Source organism: Medicago sativa, chromosome 4 (assembly GCF_051527215.1).
Source record: "Medicago sativa cultivar Bolivia chromosome 4, Bolivia_mono, whole genome shotgun sequence".
Classification (NCBI taxonomy): domain Eukaryota; kingdom Viridiplantae; phylum Streptophyta; class Magnoliopsida; order Fabales; family Fabaceae; genus Medicago; species Medicago sativa.
The window spans coordinates 37433901-37451113 of NC_140752.1; the positions used below are offsets into that span (position 1 = coordinate 37433901).

The 17213-nt window shown below is 33.9% G+C and overlaps 2 protein-coding genes and 2 pseudogenes across 2 annotated transcripts; 2 read left to right on the forward strand and 2 right to left on the reverse strand.

Moving 5' to 3' along the window:
* The first annotated feature begins 3324 nt into the window (after positions 1–3324).
* On the forward strand, positions 3325–4688 carry ASAT1 (acyl-CoA sterol acyl transferase 1). The gene has a single exon (XM_085701220.1). It carries the CDS (start codon positions 3555–3557, stop codon positions 4671–4673), a length of 1119 nt encoding a protein of 372 aa, XP_085557346.1. The 5' UTR covers positions 3325–3554; the 3' UTR covers positions 4674–4688.
* Positions 4689–5884: 1196 nt separating this feature from the next.
* Positions 5885–14388, reverse strand: LOC146929173 (Excinuclease ABC, C subunit, N-terminal). Its single transcript, XM_085701221.1, has 3 exons — positions 14112–14388; positions 13658–13764; positions 5885–6271 (listed from the first exon to the last, which is right to left on the reverse strand). The coding sequence occupies exons 1-3, from the start codon at positions 14315–14317 to the stop codon at positions 6072–6074; spliced, it is 513 nt and encodes a 170-aa protein (XP_085557347.1). The 5' UTR covers positions 14318–14388; the 3' UTR covers positions 5885–6071.
* On the forward strand, positions 8309–9899 carry LOC146929174 (uncharacterized; annotated as a pseudogene).
* Positions 10095–12004, reverse strand: LOC146929175 (uncharacterized; annotated as a pseudogene).
* Positions 14389–17213: the final 2825 nt, after the last annotated feature.

Consider the following 17213-nt stretch of genomic DNA (forward strand, 5'->3'; position numbering starts at 1 on the left):
CAAATAGGCCATCGAAAAGGTATGAGCACATCATTTAAAAAAGAAAATTGTACCAACTATGGTATATTTTTTTCGGAAAATTATATATCAAAGTTTTTTTTCTCTTGACAAGAATTTTATATCAAACTTAATACATATTAAATGTATAAATTGTAAGACTCACAAATTTAATGTAGCCAGGGATATATGTATTGTTCCAGACCGGACCTCGACCCAACCAACAACCCATTTACGAAGGCTCAACAATAGATGCACCACCTCAAGGATGCTTAGGAACGTCATATGTGTGTCTAACTACACGAGAACATGACGATAAAACGATCGTGGCCGTTCACTCAATATCTAACTGTCTTCTGCCTTTGAACACGTTTTTTGACTCACCATTATGAGTTATTACACTCTATGCAACACAATCTTCACAAACTTCCCCTATAAATACTCTTCATGCCTTCACCATTTCTCACACCATCATCTCAGACTCTCTCATCCTCTTCCTTCTACAACAATGTGTTTCCATCGTTAGCCTTTCATAAAAAGAGGCTACTTTGGAAATTTATGGATTGTATGAACGGTCAATGAGGATGGTGCTGCGGTGCAAAGAAGCACAGTTTGTATGTGTGTCATGTTGGTCTGCCTGGGCGCAAGTTTGACCATCAATGTCTCTTTCGCCCAGGGATATTTTTGGAGAAAAAAATAGGGCACGTGAGAAACATATAAGGTGAAAAAAATAATAGTCTTGTCATTTTGGTATTTTAATTGAAGTGCACTATGAGCCTATATAAATAAATAACTTACTTATAGCTTATATCACAATCGTTAATCATGATAAACGTATATGTATTACACAAACTATTATTTTATAGAAAATTATAAAATAAATTTAAATTGTTTTTTTTATATGAATAATTAGTATTTTGATAAGTTATCTTAAAGAACTTATGAAAATAAGTCGAAAAAGACTTATAAAATACATCATCACAAATTGTTTTAAAAAGTTTTCAAATAGTCTAGGAAAACTTTATTTTAAGGACAGTCTCAAAAAACATATAGCAGACACGATCAAACAGAACCTATATATTTTTCACTATATATAATATTTTGGAGGAAAATAGTTTTGTTTTTTTAAATAAAAGATGGTATTTGAGATTTTTTTTTTTTAAAAACCCTGTTCCCAAAAAAAAATTCAAAACTGACCCCTATGAGACTTATTTTCCAAAATGACCCACTTTCAATTTTTGTTGATTTTTTTTTTGTCGTTTTCCTCATTCCCGCCATTTGAAACGGCGGGAATGAGCCGCCATCTGACACATGTCACATCGTTACTGGTCATGCAGGTTTGACTTATTTTTCTTAAATTTTTTTTTCGGTCCCGCCAATTAAAACGGCGGGAATGAATATTTAATTTTTTTTTTCGTTTTTTGTCAGCCGTTTTTTGTTTTGTCCTGTAGTGTATCAGAAAATTGAGAAAAAATTTATATTTGCTCCCAGTTTTTTGTTTTGTCCTGTAGTGTATCAGAAAATTGAGAAAAAATTTATTATTGCTCCCAGTTTTTTGTTTTGTCCTGTAGTGTATCAGAAAATTGAGAAAAAATTTATAAAAAGTTTTTTGTTTTGTCCTGTAGTGTATCAGAAAATTGAGAAAAAATTTATTATATTTGCTCCCAGCAGGAGTCGAACCAGGCGCGCATGGGACAAAGCAATCCTGTGTTGCCACTGAGCCAGTGTAGAATTGTTGTCAATTTACGAGCCAGTGTAGAATTGTTGTCAATTTACGCATCCAATAATATATATACCATTTCTTAAAACAGTTTTACACACCATGAACCATCCAATTTTTCATTTTTGTTTTTTTTAATATAAGTCTTATAAATATATATATATATATATATATATATATATATATATATATATATAGGAGTTTTTATAATTTTAATTGGGATAATATATATTTCGACGAAATTATCATAGGGGGATAATATATATTTCGTCGAAATTTTCATAGGGGGATAATATATATTTCGACGAAATTATCATAGGGGATAATATATATTTCAACGAAATTATCCCCCTATGATAATTCGACGAAATATATATTTTTCACCGGTAAATTATCCGACGAAATGATATATATATTATTTCAAAATAAAATCTAGATTTTGTTCATATTCGTCTGGTAATTTTTTAAAATAAAATCTAGAGTTTGTTCATATTCGTCGGACAAATTTTTCAAAATAAAATCTAGAATCCAATTAAAATTATAAAAACTCCTATATATATATATATATATATATATATATATATATATTTATAAGACTTATATTAAAAAAACAAAAATGAAAAATTGGATGGTTCATGGTGTGTAAAACTGTTTTAAGAAATGGTATATATATTATTGGATGCGTAAATTGACAACAATTCTACACTGGCTCAGTGGCAACACAGGATTGCTTTGTCCCATGCGCGCCTGGTTCGCGCCTGGTTCGACTCCTGCTGCTGGGATTTTTATAAATTTTTTCTCAATTTTCTGATACACTACCAGGACAAAACAAAAAAACACTACCAGGACAAAACAAAAAACGGCTGACAAAAAAGGAAAAAAAAAGCGCTTGGTTCGACTCCTGCTGGGAGCAAATATAAATTTTTTCTCAATTTTCTGATACACTACCAGGACAAAACAAAAAATTCTGATACACTACCAGGACAAAACAAAAAACGGCTGACAAAAAACGAAAAAAAAAGCGCCTGGTTCGACTCCTGCTGGGAGCAAATATAAATTTTTTCTCAATTTTCTGATACACTACCAGGACAAAACAAAAAACGGCTGACAAAAAACGAAAAAAAAGCGCCTGGTTCGACTCCTGCTGGGAGCAAATATAAATTTTTTCTCAATTTTCTGATACACTACCAGGACAAAACAAAAAACGGATACACTACCAGGACAAAACAAAAAACGGCTGACAAAAAACGAAAAAAAAAATTAAATATTCATTCCCGCCGTTTGAAATGGCGGGACCAAAAAAAAAAAAGTCAAACCTGCATGACCAGTAACGATGTGACATGTGTCAGATGGCGGCTCATTCCCGCCGTTTCAAATGGCGGGAATGAGGAAAACGACAAAAAAAAAATCAACAAAAATTGAAAGTGGGTCATTTTGGAAAATAAGTCTCATAGGGGATCAGTTTTGATTTTTTTTTGGGAACAGGGTTTTTAAAAAAAAAACTCGGTATTTGAGTATTTCAATCTAGTGCAGGTAAAAAAATAATTACTTAATTTGAGAAAAAAATATAATTTATTAACTTGGTAAACATCCACTAGCAAACATTAAAAGTCAATGACATTGTCTCAAAAACCACCTGTCAAAACAAATATACTTCCGTATGAGTGTGTTGGCCATGTTTCTAAAGTGTTGAAAAAGTCAAGTCTACCCACTGTTTGGGTTAGTTGTTTTAATTAAAGGAAAAGAAGAGAATTCCATTGCCTCCAAATCACTATGTAACTTCCAATATTTCCATTATCTCTTCAACATTGCTCTAACAATTACACATTGAACAATCATGGAAAGTAACATGTTGAATCTGATCAAGGTGTGTCCCATAGTTATCATATCCTTAAGCTACTGTTATTTGGTTCGTAAATTTGTTTCACCAGGAACAAAAAGACTTATTTGTCTTCTTCCAATAATTTTTTTCAATCTTTTCATTCCTCTCACCTTTACCTCTGTACACTTAACAGGCACCTTAGGATTCTTCTTTGCTTGGCTTGCAAATTTCAAACTCTTGCTCTTTGCTTTCAATAAAGGTCCTTTATCATCTGATTCATCAATCTCTCTTACACGTTTTATAGCTCTTGCTTGTCTTCCAATCAAGATCCAACAAAACCCATCCAAAAAACACCATCATCAAAATGGTAAAACTACTAAAACCTCACTTCCAGATCTAACAAATGGATCAAAAAATTCAGATTTTGAAACCAAACCCACTTCAAAAACATCAAATACTAACACCCCATTTCTCCAATATGCCATAAAGTTTGTTCTTTTGGCTGTTTTGGTGAAAATATATGATTACGGTGACCAAATTCATCCAAAAATTATACTAGGTATGTATTGTTTCCACATCTATTTTTTATTGGAAATAATCTTAGCAATTGTTGCAACATTAGCTAGAACAATTTTGGGATTAGAATTGGAACCACAGTTTAATAATCCAATCCTCTCAACATCACTCCAAGATTTCTGGGGAAGAAGATGGAACCTTATGGTAACAAGCATACTAAGACCAACAGTGTATGAACCAACATTAAAAGCAGCAAAGAACATTGTGGGTTCAAAGTGGGCCCCACTACCAGCTGTGTTTGGAACATTTGTGGTTTCAGGTTTGATGCATGAGCTTATACTGTTTTACATGGGGAGGTTGGAACCAACGTTTAGGATGTTTGGGTTCTTTATTTTTCATGGAGTGTGTTTGACGGTGGAGATTGCATTGAAGAGGTGTTTTACTGCCAGGTGGCAGTTGCCGAGGTTTGTGTCGGGGTTTTTGACGGCTGGATTTGTTTTTGCAACGTGTTTTTGGTTGTTTCTTCCAGAGTTTATAAGGTGTAGGCTTGATGTTAGGGCTTTTGAGGAATATGCTGCTTTAGGTGTGTTTGTTAAAAATCTCAGTTCCAAGTTCTGAAACTTTTTGTTGTAATTTTCTTTTTTTGTCTGACTATCAGACTATCACAATCGCTGTTGTTAGTATAAAATGATATGTTTGTCTACTAAAAAATTGATATTTATTTAAATTCTATAAAAACGAACAAAATGAATCTAAACACAAACTTACAACATCTAAAATGAACACCATACATTGAAGTGTCTAAAATAACAATTCCGTATTTGATTGAATTGAAGCTAATTAGACAACCTGAATTGATTGCACCATAAAAGCAATCTCACTCGATATCTTCCAAACATATCAATATCGATTTTAAACTCCAAAAGTGTAATCAAATGTAGTTGGTAGATGCCACTATATTTAGGAAGTGTGATCAAACTAGGGACAAAATTGTAATTCTATTATTGATTTTAAACGCTGTTGTTAGGAAAATATTTTCTTTTTCTTTCTTGCTCTCATCCTTTACAATCTCTTCACTGTCCCTGTGATTTTATGTTCTTGCAACTCTTCACTCCAACAAGATAACTCAGGTTTCTTATTCATGTATGTTTACTTGTGTGCCCTAGAAAATGTGAAATTGTTGAAAAAATTGTTGTTCGAATCTAAAAAAATAAAAATTGATGATAAATATTGGGGAGAAATTGTTGTTCGAAGCATACATACAGTAGTATATTATATCCTAAATTGGTATCCTAACTGGTATCTTAATGCATACTCGTATCATATGTTATAATATCCTGAATGCATAAAGTTGTATCTATGTTTCACAATTTCCTTCCATGATTTTTATACAAGTTCATGATTAAAGTTGGTTTTATTTTTGGATTTTTTATAGTCAACCAATGAAAACAGTGTTACTTCTGAAGGATACCAATATAACCACATATTGATTGAATTGAATTGAGAATTCAACATATTCAACCGTTAGTTGTAAATTATCCAAAGAGAGCCTTAACATGATTCAAAGTTCCAGTTGGTTTCATCTCTGCTCCGTTAATACATTTCTAAAATCCTAAAATCTATTTCTGTCATTTCCATGAAGCGAAAGAATTGTATATATTTTAATACATGGACGAAATCAATTTGATTTTAATCCCTAGTTGACTTATGATTATTTTTTTATTAACAACAGGAGAGACATTTCAACAGCTGATGTTTTTAAATTATATAGCATGCTTTGCATTTTAAGGGTATCAAATATTGTCCTTTTCACTAAATGATGCTCAGTCTGAAATATAATATACTGTTCCATTCCATATACTCAATGGACTTGGTTCTTGGATATACAGAGATCTTTTATTAAAATAATCAATCGTTGTGTGTATGGTAAAGTATCTGTTACATATTTGGCCTATGTTTTGGCATTTGAATATATTACAGTAATTAAATTAAAACCTCTACATTGTTGTAGTTGAATCAAATTGGATCCAAATGCCAATTAATTTCTAAGTCTGTGCAGTCAAGTGAGGTTTTCACTCTATTTAAAGCTGCTTGCCTGTGTCGCAGCAGTGGACGTGACGGATCTTCGCTTTCGCTTTGCTTGGAGGGATCGTCATTTTGTTTTTTGCGTGGAACTCTCCTTGACAAAGCTTTCCATTTTGATTCAAATACACAAGCTACAACAGCAGAAGGAAAACAAAACAAAATCATCAACTGGAAATTCTGAAATCCAAATCCTTAAAAAGAACAAATATAAAAAAGATGTGATATTTAAACACAGGAAGAAAATAATAGCCTATTCAGATTAGTAAAGATAGCTGGATTATAATATTAGTATGACTTCAAGTTATTGCAAAACATGCGGAGAGAAAGAGATGGATTAGAGCCCATTTACAATGTCACAAGACTTCCAAATTACCAAACACTAGATTATCAAAAGGAGCTATCAAATAGTCAACCCTGTGACAAAAATGCTTATAATGCTAAATTACTGAACAGATCTAACGCTCCAAAACACTACTGTAAAAATGAGAATGAAAAATCAACACAGAATCATCATCTTATTTGACAGCACTTAGCCACAAGACAAGATTATTACAGTTGGGAAAATATTTCTTCCACTGATAAAAATAAGTTATTTATATTCATCAATCTCATTACACTAAGCCAGTAGTCTAACACTATAACATTATACCATATTCTTTTTTGAAGAAACCAAACTAGCCTACTGAGATAACCAAGCCAACATTACCAAGCCAACCCAAGTTGGTTAACATTATACCATATTAAAAGCAGGAAATCCAGAATCGATCAATTAGCTCCCTCTTTTCTTCTTTTACAAGTCATATTGTAAGTCTTATTGAATAGTGGCAGAAAAGGTAATTTGATTATATGTTCACGACACTTAAAAGAACTGAGGTCTTTATATCAGTAAAAGATAGTAGGATTATAATATTCAGCAAGAATGCCTTCAGGTAATCGCAAAATAAGTAGCTAGATAGCCGAGACAGGGGGAGGCGGGGAGAGAGAGATATATATATTGGGACCCCGTGACTACAGGGTAACATAATAATATTAAGCCAGTACTACGTCTAAGTTGTGCAGAAAAGACCTCCTAAATTGAGATGAGTTCCCATCTCAGATGATATTGTGTTTCATTCAAGGTAAGGTAACCTTGTCTGATGGAAAAATAAGAAGCAATGCAATCAGATCGATGCTGACCCAGAATACTAAGCTATGACTTGTGAGTTCATAGAGAAATCTAACTAATTCAAGAACTAAAATTTACAGAAATATCTCAAACAAAGTTGCTTTGTAATAATCAAGCTGCAGTCCATATTTCCTTTATAACCTGATTTTTTTATATGAGGACCAAACATATCGAAGTGGATTGTCATATTATCAAATAAAATGTGCTTTATGGTGTATTATAATATCACTAACTAGTAGCGCTATGTTAGGATCCAAAAGGCGAGGGTGTTCTAAATAATTAGTAGGTAGTTAATTAGGTTTAACCGTTTAAGTAAATCATTACAAGTGGCCCATTAAGATTTAACAATAAGAGGCCCATTCGAGTTAGAATGTTCTCTTTATTTGTATATCAAGAGGAATTCTAGAGTATGAACGAAGAAGTTTTCTGTTTGGGGCCAGAATATGATTCGTTGTGTCGGTGCATTGCTCTAGGAGTAGTTAGAGAAACTCTCTCTTCTACTATTTTACATTACTCTAGGACCAAGGTATTCAGGAACGAGTCCCAGCACGTAGGATCGTCCGTTCCTACGTGTTTCCCACACCCAAACGTGCTTCGACCCTGCTTCGAACCTTGTTTCCCATGTTTGTTGGCAGGAACGAGTTCCTGATGCAGGAACGTTAAAAAAAACGAGCTAGGCTTGCCAAAATTGGTTTGGGCTACCGGAACCGGCTCGCTTCCTCACTTAACCCTAAAACACAGGAACGACGGCCATGGAAAGTTTCTGGCGAATTTCTCGCCGTCGTTCTCTCTCTTGCTTGTATTCTCGTTGTTCTCTCTCATTCTTCCTCACCTAAACCATTACTCTATTTCTATTGAAGCAGGATCAAGAAGGGTGAAATGTAGATTCTATCAACTTCAACTTCCTTTTACAGAAAGTGCTTATAGGGTTAAGCATCATTTGGCTGGAACAAGTAGAGATGTTTCGCCTTGTCCGTCGGTTCCTCCGGATGTTAAGAAAGTTATGCAGGATAGGGTTGATAAGTTACAAAAGAAGTTGCTAAAAAAAGTTAATTTGTTAGTTGTCGATGCTGCTGATGGGGACAAAGATGGTGCTGCTGATGCTGATCTTGAGATTGTTGATGGTGGGAGGGGAAAAAGAAAAAGTGTAAGGGAGATAGCACCTAAGAACATGTTTAAAAGAGGACTCACTACAATGAAACAATCCACAATTAATGGTGTGTGGAAGAAGGAAGACCGGGAAAATTAAGGCTATTGCTCTCTCTTTTTTTTTACAATAATGTTGTTCCATTTAATGTTGCAAGGTCTGATGAGTATTTTAAGATATTTGAATATGTTGCAAAACATGGTATAGGATTTAAGCCACCCTCTTATCATGAGATTAGAGTTAAATATTTGGATTATTTTTATGGTGAAATTAGTAAGGATTTGACATGACATAGAGCTGTTTGGGAGAAATATGGTTGCACAATTATGACCGATGGTTGGACTGATAGGAGGAGAAGAACTATATTGAATTTTTTGGTACATAGTCCACAGGGAACTTTTTTTTTTAAAGTCTATTGATGCATCTGACATTACGAAAACTGCTGATAAAATTTGTAAGATGATTGATGATGCTGTTAAAGAGATTGGAGAAGAAAATGCTGTCCAGGTAGTTACGGACAATGCAACAAATTATAAGGCAACTGGTGAGTTGTTGATGGAGAAGAGGCCACATTTGTATTGGACACCATGTGCTGCTCATTGTATTGACTTGATGTTGGAGGATTTTGAGAAGAAGATCCCTCTCCATACAGATGCAATTTCTAGGGGCAAAAAGATCACCACTTATATTTATGGAAGAACAAGTCTCATATCTTTGTTGCATAAGTTTACTAACAATGTTGATTTGATTCGACCGGCAATGACACGTTTTGCTACCTCTTACTTGACATTGGGGTGTTTGAATGAACATCAAAATCAACTTATTGATTTGTTAAAGTCAAACGAGTGGAAGACTAGTAAACTTGGTAAGAGTAAAGATGGAAAGATCGTGCAAAATGCTGTTTTAAATAAGTTTTTTTGGAAGGATGTTTTGAACTGTCTCAGGGGTGCTTTCCCACTTGTTAAAGTGTTGCGCATGGTGGACTCGGAAGAAAAGGCAGCCGTGAGATATATTTACGAAGAGATGGGTCGTGCTAAAGAGAAGATTCGAACCAACTTTAATGGGGATGCTAGGAGGTAACTATAATTCTGCTATAATTCTATTCTGCTTATAATTCTGCTGCTATAATTCTGTTCTGCTGTGCTGCCTATAATTCCCTTCCCTTTTACTATAATTCTGCCAATAATTTTGTTCTGTTGTGCTCCCTTCAATTCTGCCTATATGTGATTCAATTTCTTTCCCTTTTTTTAGCTATAATTCCATATGGAAGATAATTGATGATAGGTGGGATAGGCAACTTCATAGGCCATTACATGCTGCTGGCCTTTTCTTGAACCCTATGTTACGTTATGCTCCTGATTTCACAGTTGATGATGAGATTGTAAATGGCATGTACGCATGTTTGCGTAGAATGGCTGCTGATGCTGAAAAGAGAAAAAGAAATTGATCAGCAACTTGAGGCTTTCAAAGCAAGGGTTGGAAAATTTGGTGATGAGTTTGCTACATATGCACTTGAAACTAAAACACCAACTCAATGGTGGGAATCTTATGGAACAGGACATCCAGAATTGCAGTGCTTTGCTAGCGAGTACTTAGTTTGCTATGAGAATTATAGCAGCAGAATTATAAGCAGAATAGAATTATAGCAGAATTATAGTTACCTCCTAGCAGCCCCATTAAAGTTGGTTTGAATCTTCTCTTTAGCACGATCCATCTCTTCATAAATATATCACATGGCTGCCTTTTCTTCCGAGTCCACCATGCGCAACACTTTAACAAGTGGGAAAGCACCCCTTAGACAGTTCAAAACATCCTTCCAAAAAAACTTATTTAAAACAACATTTTGCACGATCTTTCCATCTTTACTCTTACCAAGTTTACTAGTCTTCCACTCGTTTGACTTTAACAAATCAATAAGTTGATTTTGATGTTCATTCAAACACCCCAATGTCAAATAAGAGGTAGCAAAACGTGTCATTGCCGATCGAATCAAATCAACATTGTTAGTAAACTTATGCAACAAAGATATGAGACTTGTTCTTCCATAAATATAAGTGGTGATCTTTTTGCCCCTAGAAATTGCATTTGTATGGAGAAGGATCTTCTTCTCAAAATCCTACAACATCAAGTCAATACAATGAGCAGCACATGGTGTCCAATACAAATGTAGCCTCTTCTCCATCAACAACTCACCAGCTGCCTTATAATTTGTTGCATTGTCCGTAACTACCTGGACAACATTTTCTTCTCCAATCTCTTCAACATCATCAATCATCTTAAAAAATTTATCAGCAGTTTTGGTAATGTCAGATGCATCAATAGACTTTAAGAAAAAAGTTCCCTTTGGACTATGTACCAAAAAATTCAATATAGTTCTTCTCCTCCGTTCAGTCCAACCATCGGTCATAATTGTGCAACCATATTTCTCCCAAACAGCTCTATGTCCTGCCAAATCCTTACTAATTTCACCATAAAAATAATCCAAATATTTAACTCTAATCTCATGATAAGAGGGTGGCTTAAATCCTATACCATGCTTTGCAACATATTCAAACATCTTAAAATACTCATTAGACCTTGCAACATTAAATGGAATAACATTAATGTAAAAAAAGAGAGCAATAGCCTTACAAGCATCTTCCTGGTTTTCCTTCTTCCACACACCATTGATTGTGGATTGTTTCATTGTAGTGAGTCCTCTTTTAAACATGTTCTTAGGTGCTATCTCCCTTATACTTTTTCTTTTTCCCCTCCCACCATAACAATCTCAAGATCAGCATCAGCAGCACCATCTTTGTCCCCATCAGCAGCATCGAAAACTAACAAATTAGCTTTTTTTAGCAACTTCTTTTGTAACTTATCAACCCTATCCTGCATAACTTTCTTAACATCCGGAGGAACCGACGGACAAGGCGAAACATCTCTACTTGTTCCAATCAAATGATGCTTAACCCTATAAGCACTTCCTGTAAAAGGAAGTTGAAGTTGATAGAATCTACATTTCACCCTTCTTGATCCTGCTTCAATAGAAATAGCATACTCTCATGCTGGATCAGTTTTATTTCCTTTTGCATTTTTTGGCCTTGCCCTAGCAGCAGCGGATGAAGAAGTTGCTGGAGCTGAAGAAAAGAAGTTTCATTGACATTACTAGTTGAAGCCATTACAAATGTTATATTAAAAATAGTATTGATGGGTATGGAGAGAAAACAGAGTAATGGGGTATGGACTATGGAGAAAACGAAATAGAGTAATGGTATGGAGAGAAAACGAAAAAGGAAGTGAAGGAAAGGAAAGAGATTGAAAACGAAACTTTCTATGTTGAAAGGAAACAGAGTAATGGTTTAGGTGAGGAAGAATGAGAGAGAACGACGAGAATACAAGCAAGAGAGAGAATGACGGCGAGAAATTTGCCAGAAACTTTCCATGGCCGCAGTTCCTGTGTTTTAGGGTTAAGTGAGGAAGTGAGAAGTATTGAAATTTCCGGGTTTTATTATTTATAGAAACCGGGTTATTTTTTACCCGACCCGGTTCGGGTAGCCCAAACCAATTGTGGCAAGCCAAAGCTCGTTTGTTCCTGCCAACAAACATGGGAAAAACGGTTCAAAACAGGGTCGAAGCACGTTTGGGTGAGGGAAGCACGTAGGAACGGACGATCCTACGTGTTGGGACTCGTTTCTTCACCTTGGCCACACCACGCACAAGTACGAAAGTCTGAACCTTCATCAATCTTGCTTCAAGCTTGCTGACGGATAAAGTGAGTAATCATGCATCTCTCAAATCACTTGGAGATGGTGCTGAAAGTCCCTCAGACACATATGGGTTACTGTTGGAAGATTCTCGACAAGTAAAATTGGGCATTCTAGTTCTACTAACTGTTGGAAGTTGCATTTATCCAAAACAAGAATCACCGGCTAAGGAGAAGATAAGGGCATTGGATTACTCAGCGACTATCAAGCAATGGGACCCAAGAAAACTCAATACTACTCTGGCAGCTACAGCATGTGAATACTGCAGGAGTGGTTCACTTATTTTTCATGGATTGCACAACTTTGTATTTGATAGAGGCAAATTCCCAAGCTCAGACTTGAGAACAAGTCAGTTTTTCAAGTCAGTGGCAATGTTAGGATCCAATGAGAGGATGTTTTAAGTAATTAGTAGGTAGTTAATTAGGTTTAAGCAGATCATTAGTAAGTGGGCCATTAGGATTAAATAATAAGAGGCCCATTAGAGTTAGAATGCTCTCTTTATTTATTTGTATATAAAGGAGAATTCTTCAGAGTTATAGAGTATGATGGAATAAGTTTTCTGTTTAGGGCCAGAGTAGGATTCTTATGAGTTGTGTCGGAGCTTTGCTCTGGGAGTAGTTAGAGAAACTCTCTCTTCTACTATTTTACCATTTTCATTCGTATAAATAAAATACCCTATTTTCCTTAATTACCATATGTTTCGTCTTCATTCTTTGTTGTGTTATTGTGGTGGATTCTTTGGTTCCTATCACTCTACCTCAATACCAATGACTAAGCAACCAATATTATTATCAAGTCCCATAGGAGTCCTTGTATTGGGTTCATTTGTAACAAGACTGATGCATATAATTTGTATGCTCCAGTAGTGTGATTGTACAATATGTTGAAGGAGCTAGAAGCTACTTAACCTAACACCACAAAGCGTGCACCAACTCAGCATTCAGTTGCGGAAGTTGAAGCTATTATGCCAGCTCAACGACAGTTAGAGAATGGTTACAAGAGTTAGGTTCCTATACTTGTGATGTATGATACTTATAGTAGACTAACACAGCAATATATATAGTCACTTTTGTACTCTTTTCTCATCAAGACAATATACACGAGTTTTCTTCCTCTCTCGGTTTCTCTTATTGATTCTTCTTACATGGAACTTTGTTCCTATGACCATAGTCTATTTAAGGGTAGTGTGGCCAAATACTCACATATGTCAGGTTGTATTGGCAGGTGACTTGTCAACTATAACATCCAAATGGAAGAACATCAAAGAAAAATGGGAAATATTCTAAAATAAAATGAAATCATAAAAGCTGAACACAAGTATAACAACATTTATTTTCTCCGCATAAGTTAGATTATCACAATAGAAAAACAATTTATAGTTCTGCGTTTAATGGAAAAACAACTTATAGTTTAGTGTTTAAAAAAAAAAGAACACAAAAGGTAGTCAGTCGTATATTACCTTCACTTCGGTTTGTAAAGCCACAAACGATACATGCACAAATCCACGGCCTTCCAGCACGTGAAGCTTTTGCACCACCTTTAAGTTCACCATTATGCTCCTTCAAACTACAACAATTAAGATATATACAAATCAAACACCTATTTCTTTAACTCCAGATCAAATAGCATATATCAGCAGCATTGTAAAATAAACGAGAAAAAATAACTGCATGAATATAACAAAATTAAACGGGGAATGTGACGATAGGCAAACCCGTAACTCAAGTTTCCTGGGAAATCATGTATTATATAGCAGACGCAGCATTGTAATTTTCAAACATTTATTGTCTAATTTTCAAACCCATTAATTTAATTGAAAAAACAAATAGCAGAAATGAAAAGCACAATCCAATTCGTATAATTATATAAATACAAGTTAATTGAACATGGAAATTAACAGAGATGTATGGTACCGGCGAGGGAAATTGGTAGTGACGCCAACGTAGGTTTTGATTGGATGATTGGTGGAGAGAATGAGATAAACACACCATGATGATGACTCTGATTTTGGTTTTAATTCTGATTTTTTAGGAGACGACGAAGATGAAGAACATTTGGATAATTTAGGGTTTGAAATTGGGTGTTTGGTGGAGCGAAATGTCTGAGATAGTGTTCTCATCGTTAAATCAAATCAACTACCTCTCTACTTTACCGTTGGACCGGTTTTCCGACCAGCTGATGAAAAAAACAAACGACAATCCTAAGTATTTTAGTTTAAAATTAATACTACCGTTGGAGTAACTTAGAAATTAATAATAAATTATAAATAAATATTATTTGGAATTAAATATGTTTTTGATCTCTATAAATATATAACTTTTTTATTTGGGTTAATTATGTTTCTATTCCCTATAAAATAGCGACCTTGTAAGTTTAGTCCCTACTTAATTTTAATAGCATTTTTAGTCCCTATAAAAAAAAATTTACTTATAATTTTAGTCCCTGCTAAAACAAAGTTTGATTAATTATCCTTAAACTCTTAAATTTTTGAACGATTTTTTTGAGACAAGATTAGAACACTATGAAAGGTTCGTTTACTAAAATTTAGAATTTTCTGACATGAAATGAATTAAATATGAATTTTTTAAAACGACAAAAGTTAAAGATAAAAAGTAATAAAATCTGGATGTAGAAATCAAATTTTGCGATAATTTTTTGCGGACGAACTTTTAGTAATGTTCTAAACATGTCTGCAAAAAATTGTTCAAAAATTTAAGAGTTTAAGCATAAATTAAACAAATTTGAATTGAGTAGGGACTAATACTCAGTGCAGAAAAACAAAATTAGGGACTAAAAATGCTATTAAAATTAAGTAGGGACTAAACTTACAAGGTCGCTATTTTATAGGGACTAGAAACATAATTAACCATTTTTATTTTAATCCCTTCAAAATTTTCCTTCAACTAAATATACAACTTTTTCGTTTTAATCTCTTTAAAATTTTCCTTCAACTTTTAGTCCCTAAAAAATTTTCAATCACTATTTTTTATCCCTATTTTTAAGTTAATTTTTGTATTTTTTAATGAAATGGTGCAGAAATGTGCAATATATTGTAAAAAAATAGAATTTTTTAACAAAACATAAATTAAATATGAATTTTTAACCGTCAAAAATATAAAAATTTATATTAAATTCATGTTTTGTTTAAAAATTCTAATTTTTTTTGGGAGAGATGCTTATAATATTATGATTTTTTCTTCAAAATTTTATTCAAAAATATGAATTCTACATATGAGTTTACTTTAAAGAAGGGACCAAAAGGGAAGATGGAAATTTGAAGGACTAAAAGTTGATGAAAATTTTTAGAGGGACTAAAACGAAAAGTTGACATATTTATAGGGATCAAAAACATATTTAACCCTATTATTTATTCTAATTTATTTTGATAAAGTCCCGAGAGCATATTTCAATTGGTAAGAACACCGTATTATATTTACAGATGTTAGGTTCGAAACTCAGTTTCCTCATTTATTTATTGTTTATATTAAAGGCGAAATTTTAGTGGGACTATTTGACAAAAAAAAATTGTTATGATAAACTAATTAGTTATAATTTATGTGAACCAGTTATATTATTATTGTCGAACTAGAGATTTAATTGATGTATCAGCTACTATTCATAAATTGTGATTCTTTATTCAATCGATTGACGTTGAGGAAAGAAAGACATTATTTTTGCCACTAGACTAAAAAAAATACATTAATATTTTTAGGAGAGACTAGGAAATTACATGTAAATAAAGATAAAGACAAAATGATAAAGGAATAAAATAACGTAAAATAATTTGGGTTGATTTATTGTGTTGAATATAAGGAAAACTATTCATACCGACCAAAATGACATGAATTTCAGTGTCTAGCCTTGCTCGGATATTTCCACAAAGAATGTGTAAGTTTTCCTTGTTGAGGGGTCTATGGCACCCCTCGTTCGAATGGTAACTTTCCACTTCACAGCGTGATCCGTTGACTAGGTCCACAATGCACACCCTTCCTTAAAACACACTTATTTACTCAGTCGTTCCTCGTCGTTAGTGGCACGATAAACAGTGAGCATGGATTTAGTGTCTTATTGTCTTGTTCTACTGAGATTTAACTCAATTTGATGTTTTCAAGGCCCACATACTAATCAGTAGACTCGATAAAGAATCGGTTGACCCTTGTTCTACTAAAATAACACTCGTCTAGCCTTTCATCCACTAGGAAAGTTCTCCTAAACTCTAATCGTCTATCTACTGATTTCGGTTAACCAAATAATTATTTTAGGTGTAAATATGTCATCATTGTATTGGAAAAATAGGAAACTAGTCTTTAGAAGCCTTTTACTTGGCTTACAATTGGTCTAATGTTAACAATCCCTGCTGATTCATTTGCTAAACGATAACCTTGATTTTTCTAAACTAACTAAGATATATCTTCTCCTAATAATTAGGTTAACATTTCTTATAAATAGCCTCAATCGAGATTTAAACCTCGTTATTTTGTTGTCTATTTTCCTTCTTAATTCTTCCCAATTCCTTTATCAGAAGTGCTATATAGCACGAGAAGAAAGCACACGACCATGAATAGCGGAAATCATGCGGTGGAAAGCAAAACATGGAGGGAGAGAGAATTCAGTTGGTTAAAGGAAAAATAACATCCAAGGGTAGCAATTAATTCGTCGATTGTCGTGCATGCTTTTTCTCGTACCATGAAGCATTTTCCTTCCTTTATTATTTCTGTCGTTCCTTCACAATCTCTTAATTTTCTTGGAATACTAATGACTTTATCTTTTCCAAGCCAAAGTCCATGTGAAGAAACTCATTGTGGAGCTTTTTATCCAATGCGTAACAACATTACCGTTCGCCCTTGTTCATGCGATATAACCTCTACAGCCTCTTTTTTTTTAACTTGCATCGTCCTCTCGCTTATGAATGGTTATTTGTTGAAGCATGTATAATGAGTTCAAATTGGATCATCATCCAACTTAGAATTATGTATCCTGACTTACTAGGGTTGAGGTCGCTAAGTACAAAGATT

What these genes read in the sequence shown, in the direction of transcription:
- ASAT1 (XM_085701220.1), top strand. Translation starts at nt 3,555, where the DNA reads ATGGAAAGTAACATGTTGAATCTGATCAAGGTGTGTCCCATAGTTATC.
- LOC146929173 (XM_085701221.1), bottom strand. Translation starts at nt 14,317, where the DNA reads ATGAGAACACTATCTCAGACATTTCGCTCCACCAAACACCCAATTTCA. An exon ending in ACTACCAATTTCCCTCGCCG is followed by an intron (nt 13,765 to 14,111) that starts GTACCATACATC and finishes TAATTGTTGTAG; the next exon opens with TTTGAAGGAGCATAATGGTG. An exon ending in CTTTACAAACCGAAGTGAAG is followed by an intron (nt 6,272 to 13,657) that starts GTAATATACGAC and finishes CTGCTGTTGTAG; the next exon opens with CTTGTGTATTTGAATCAAAA.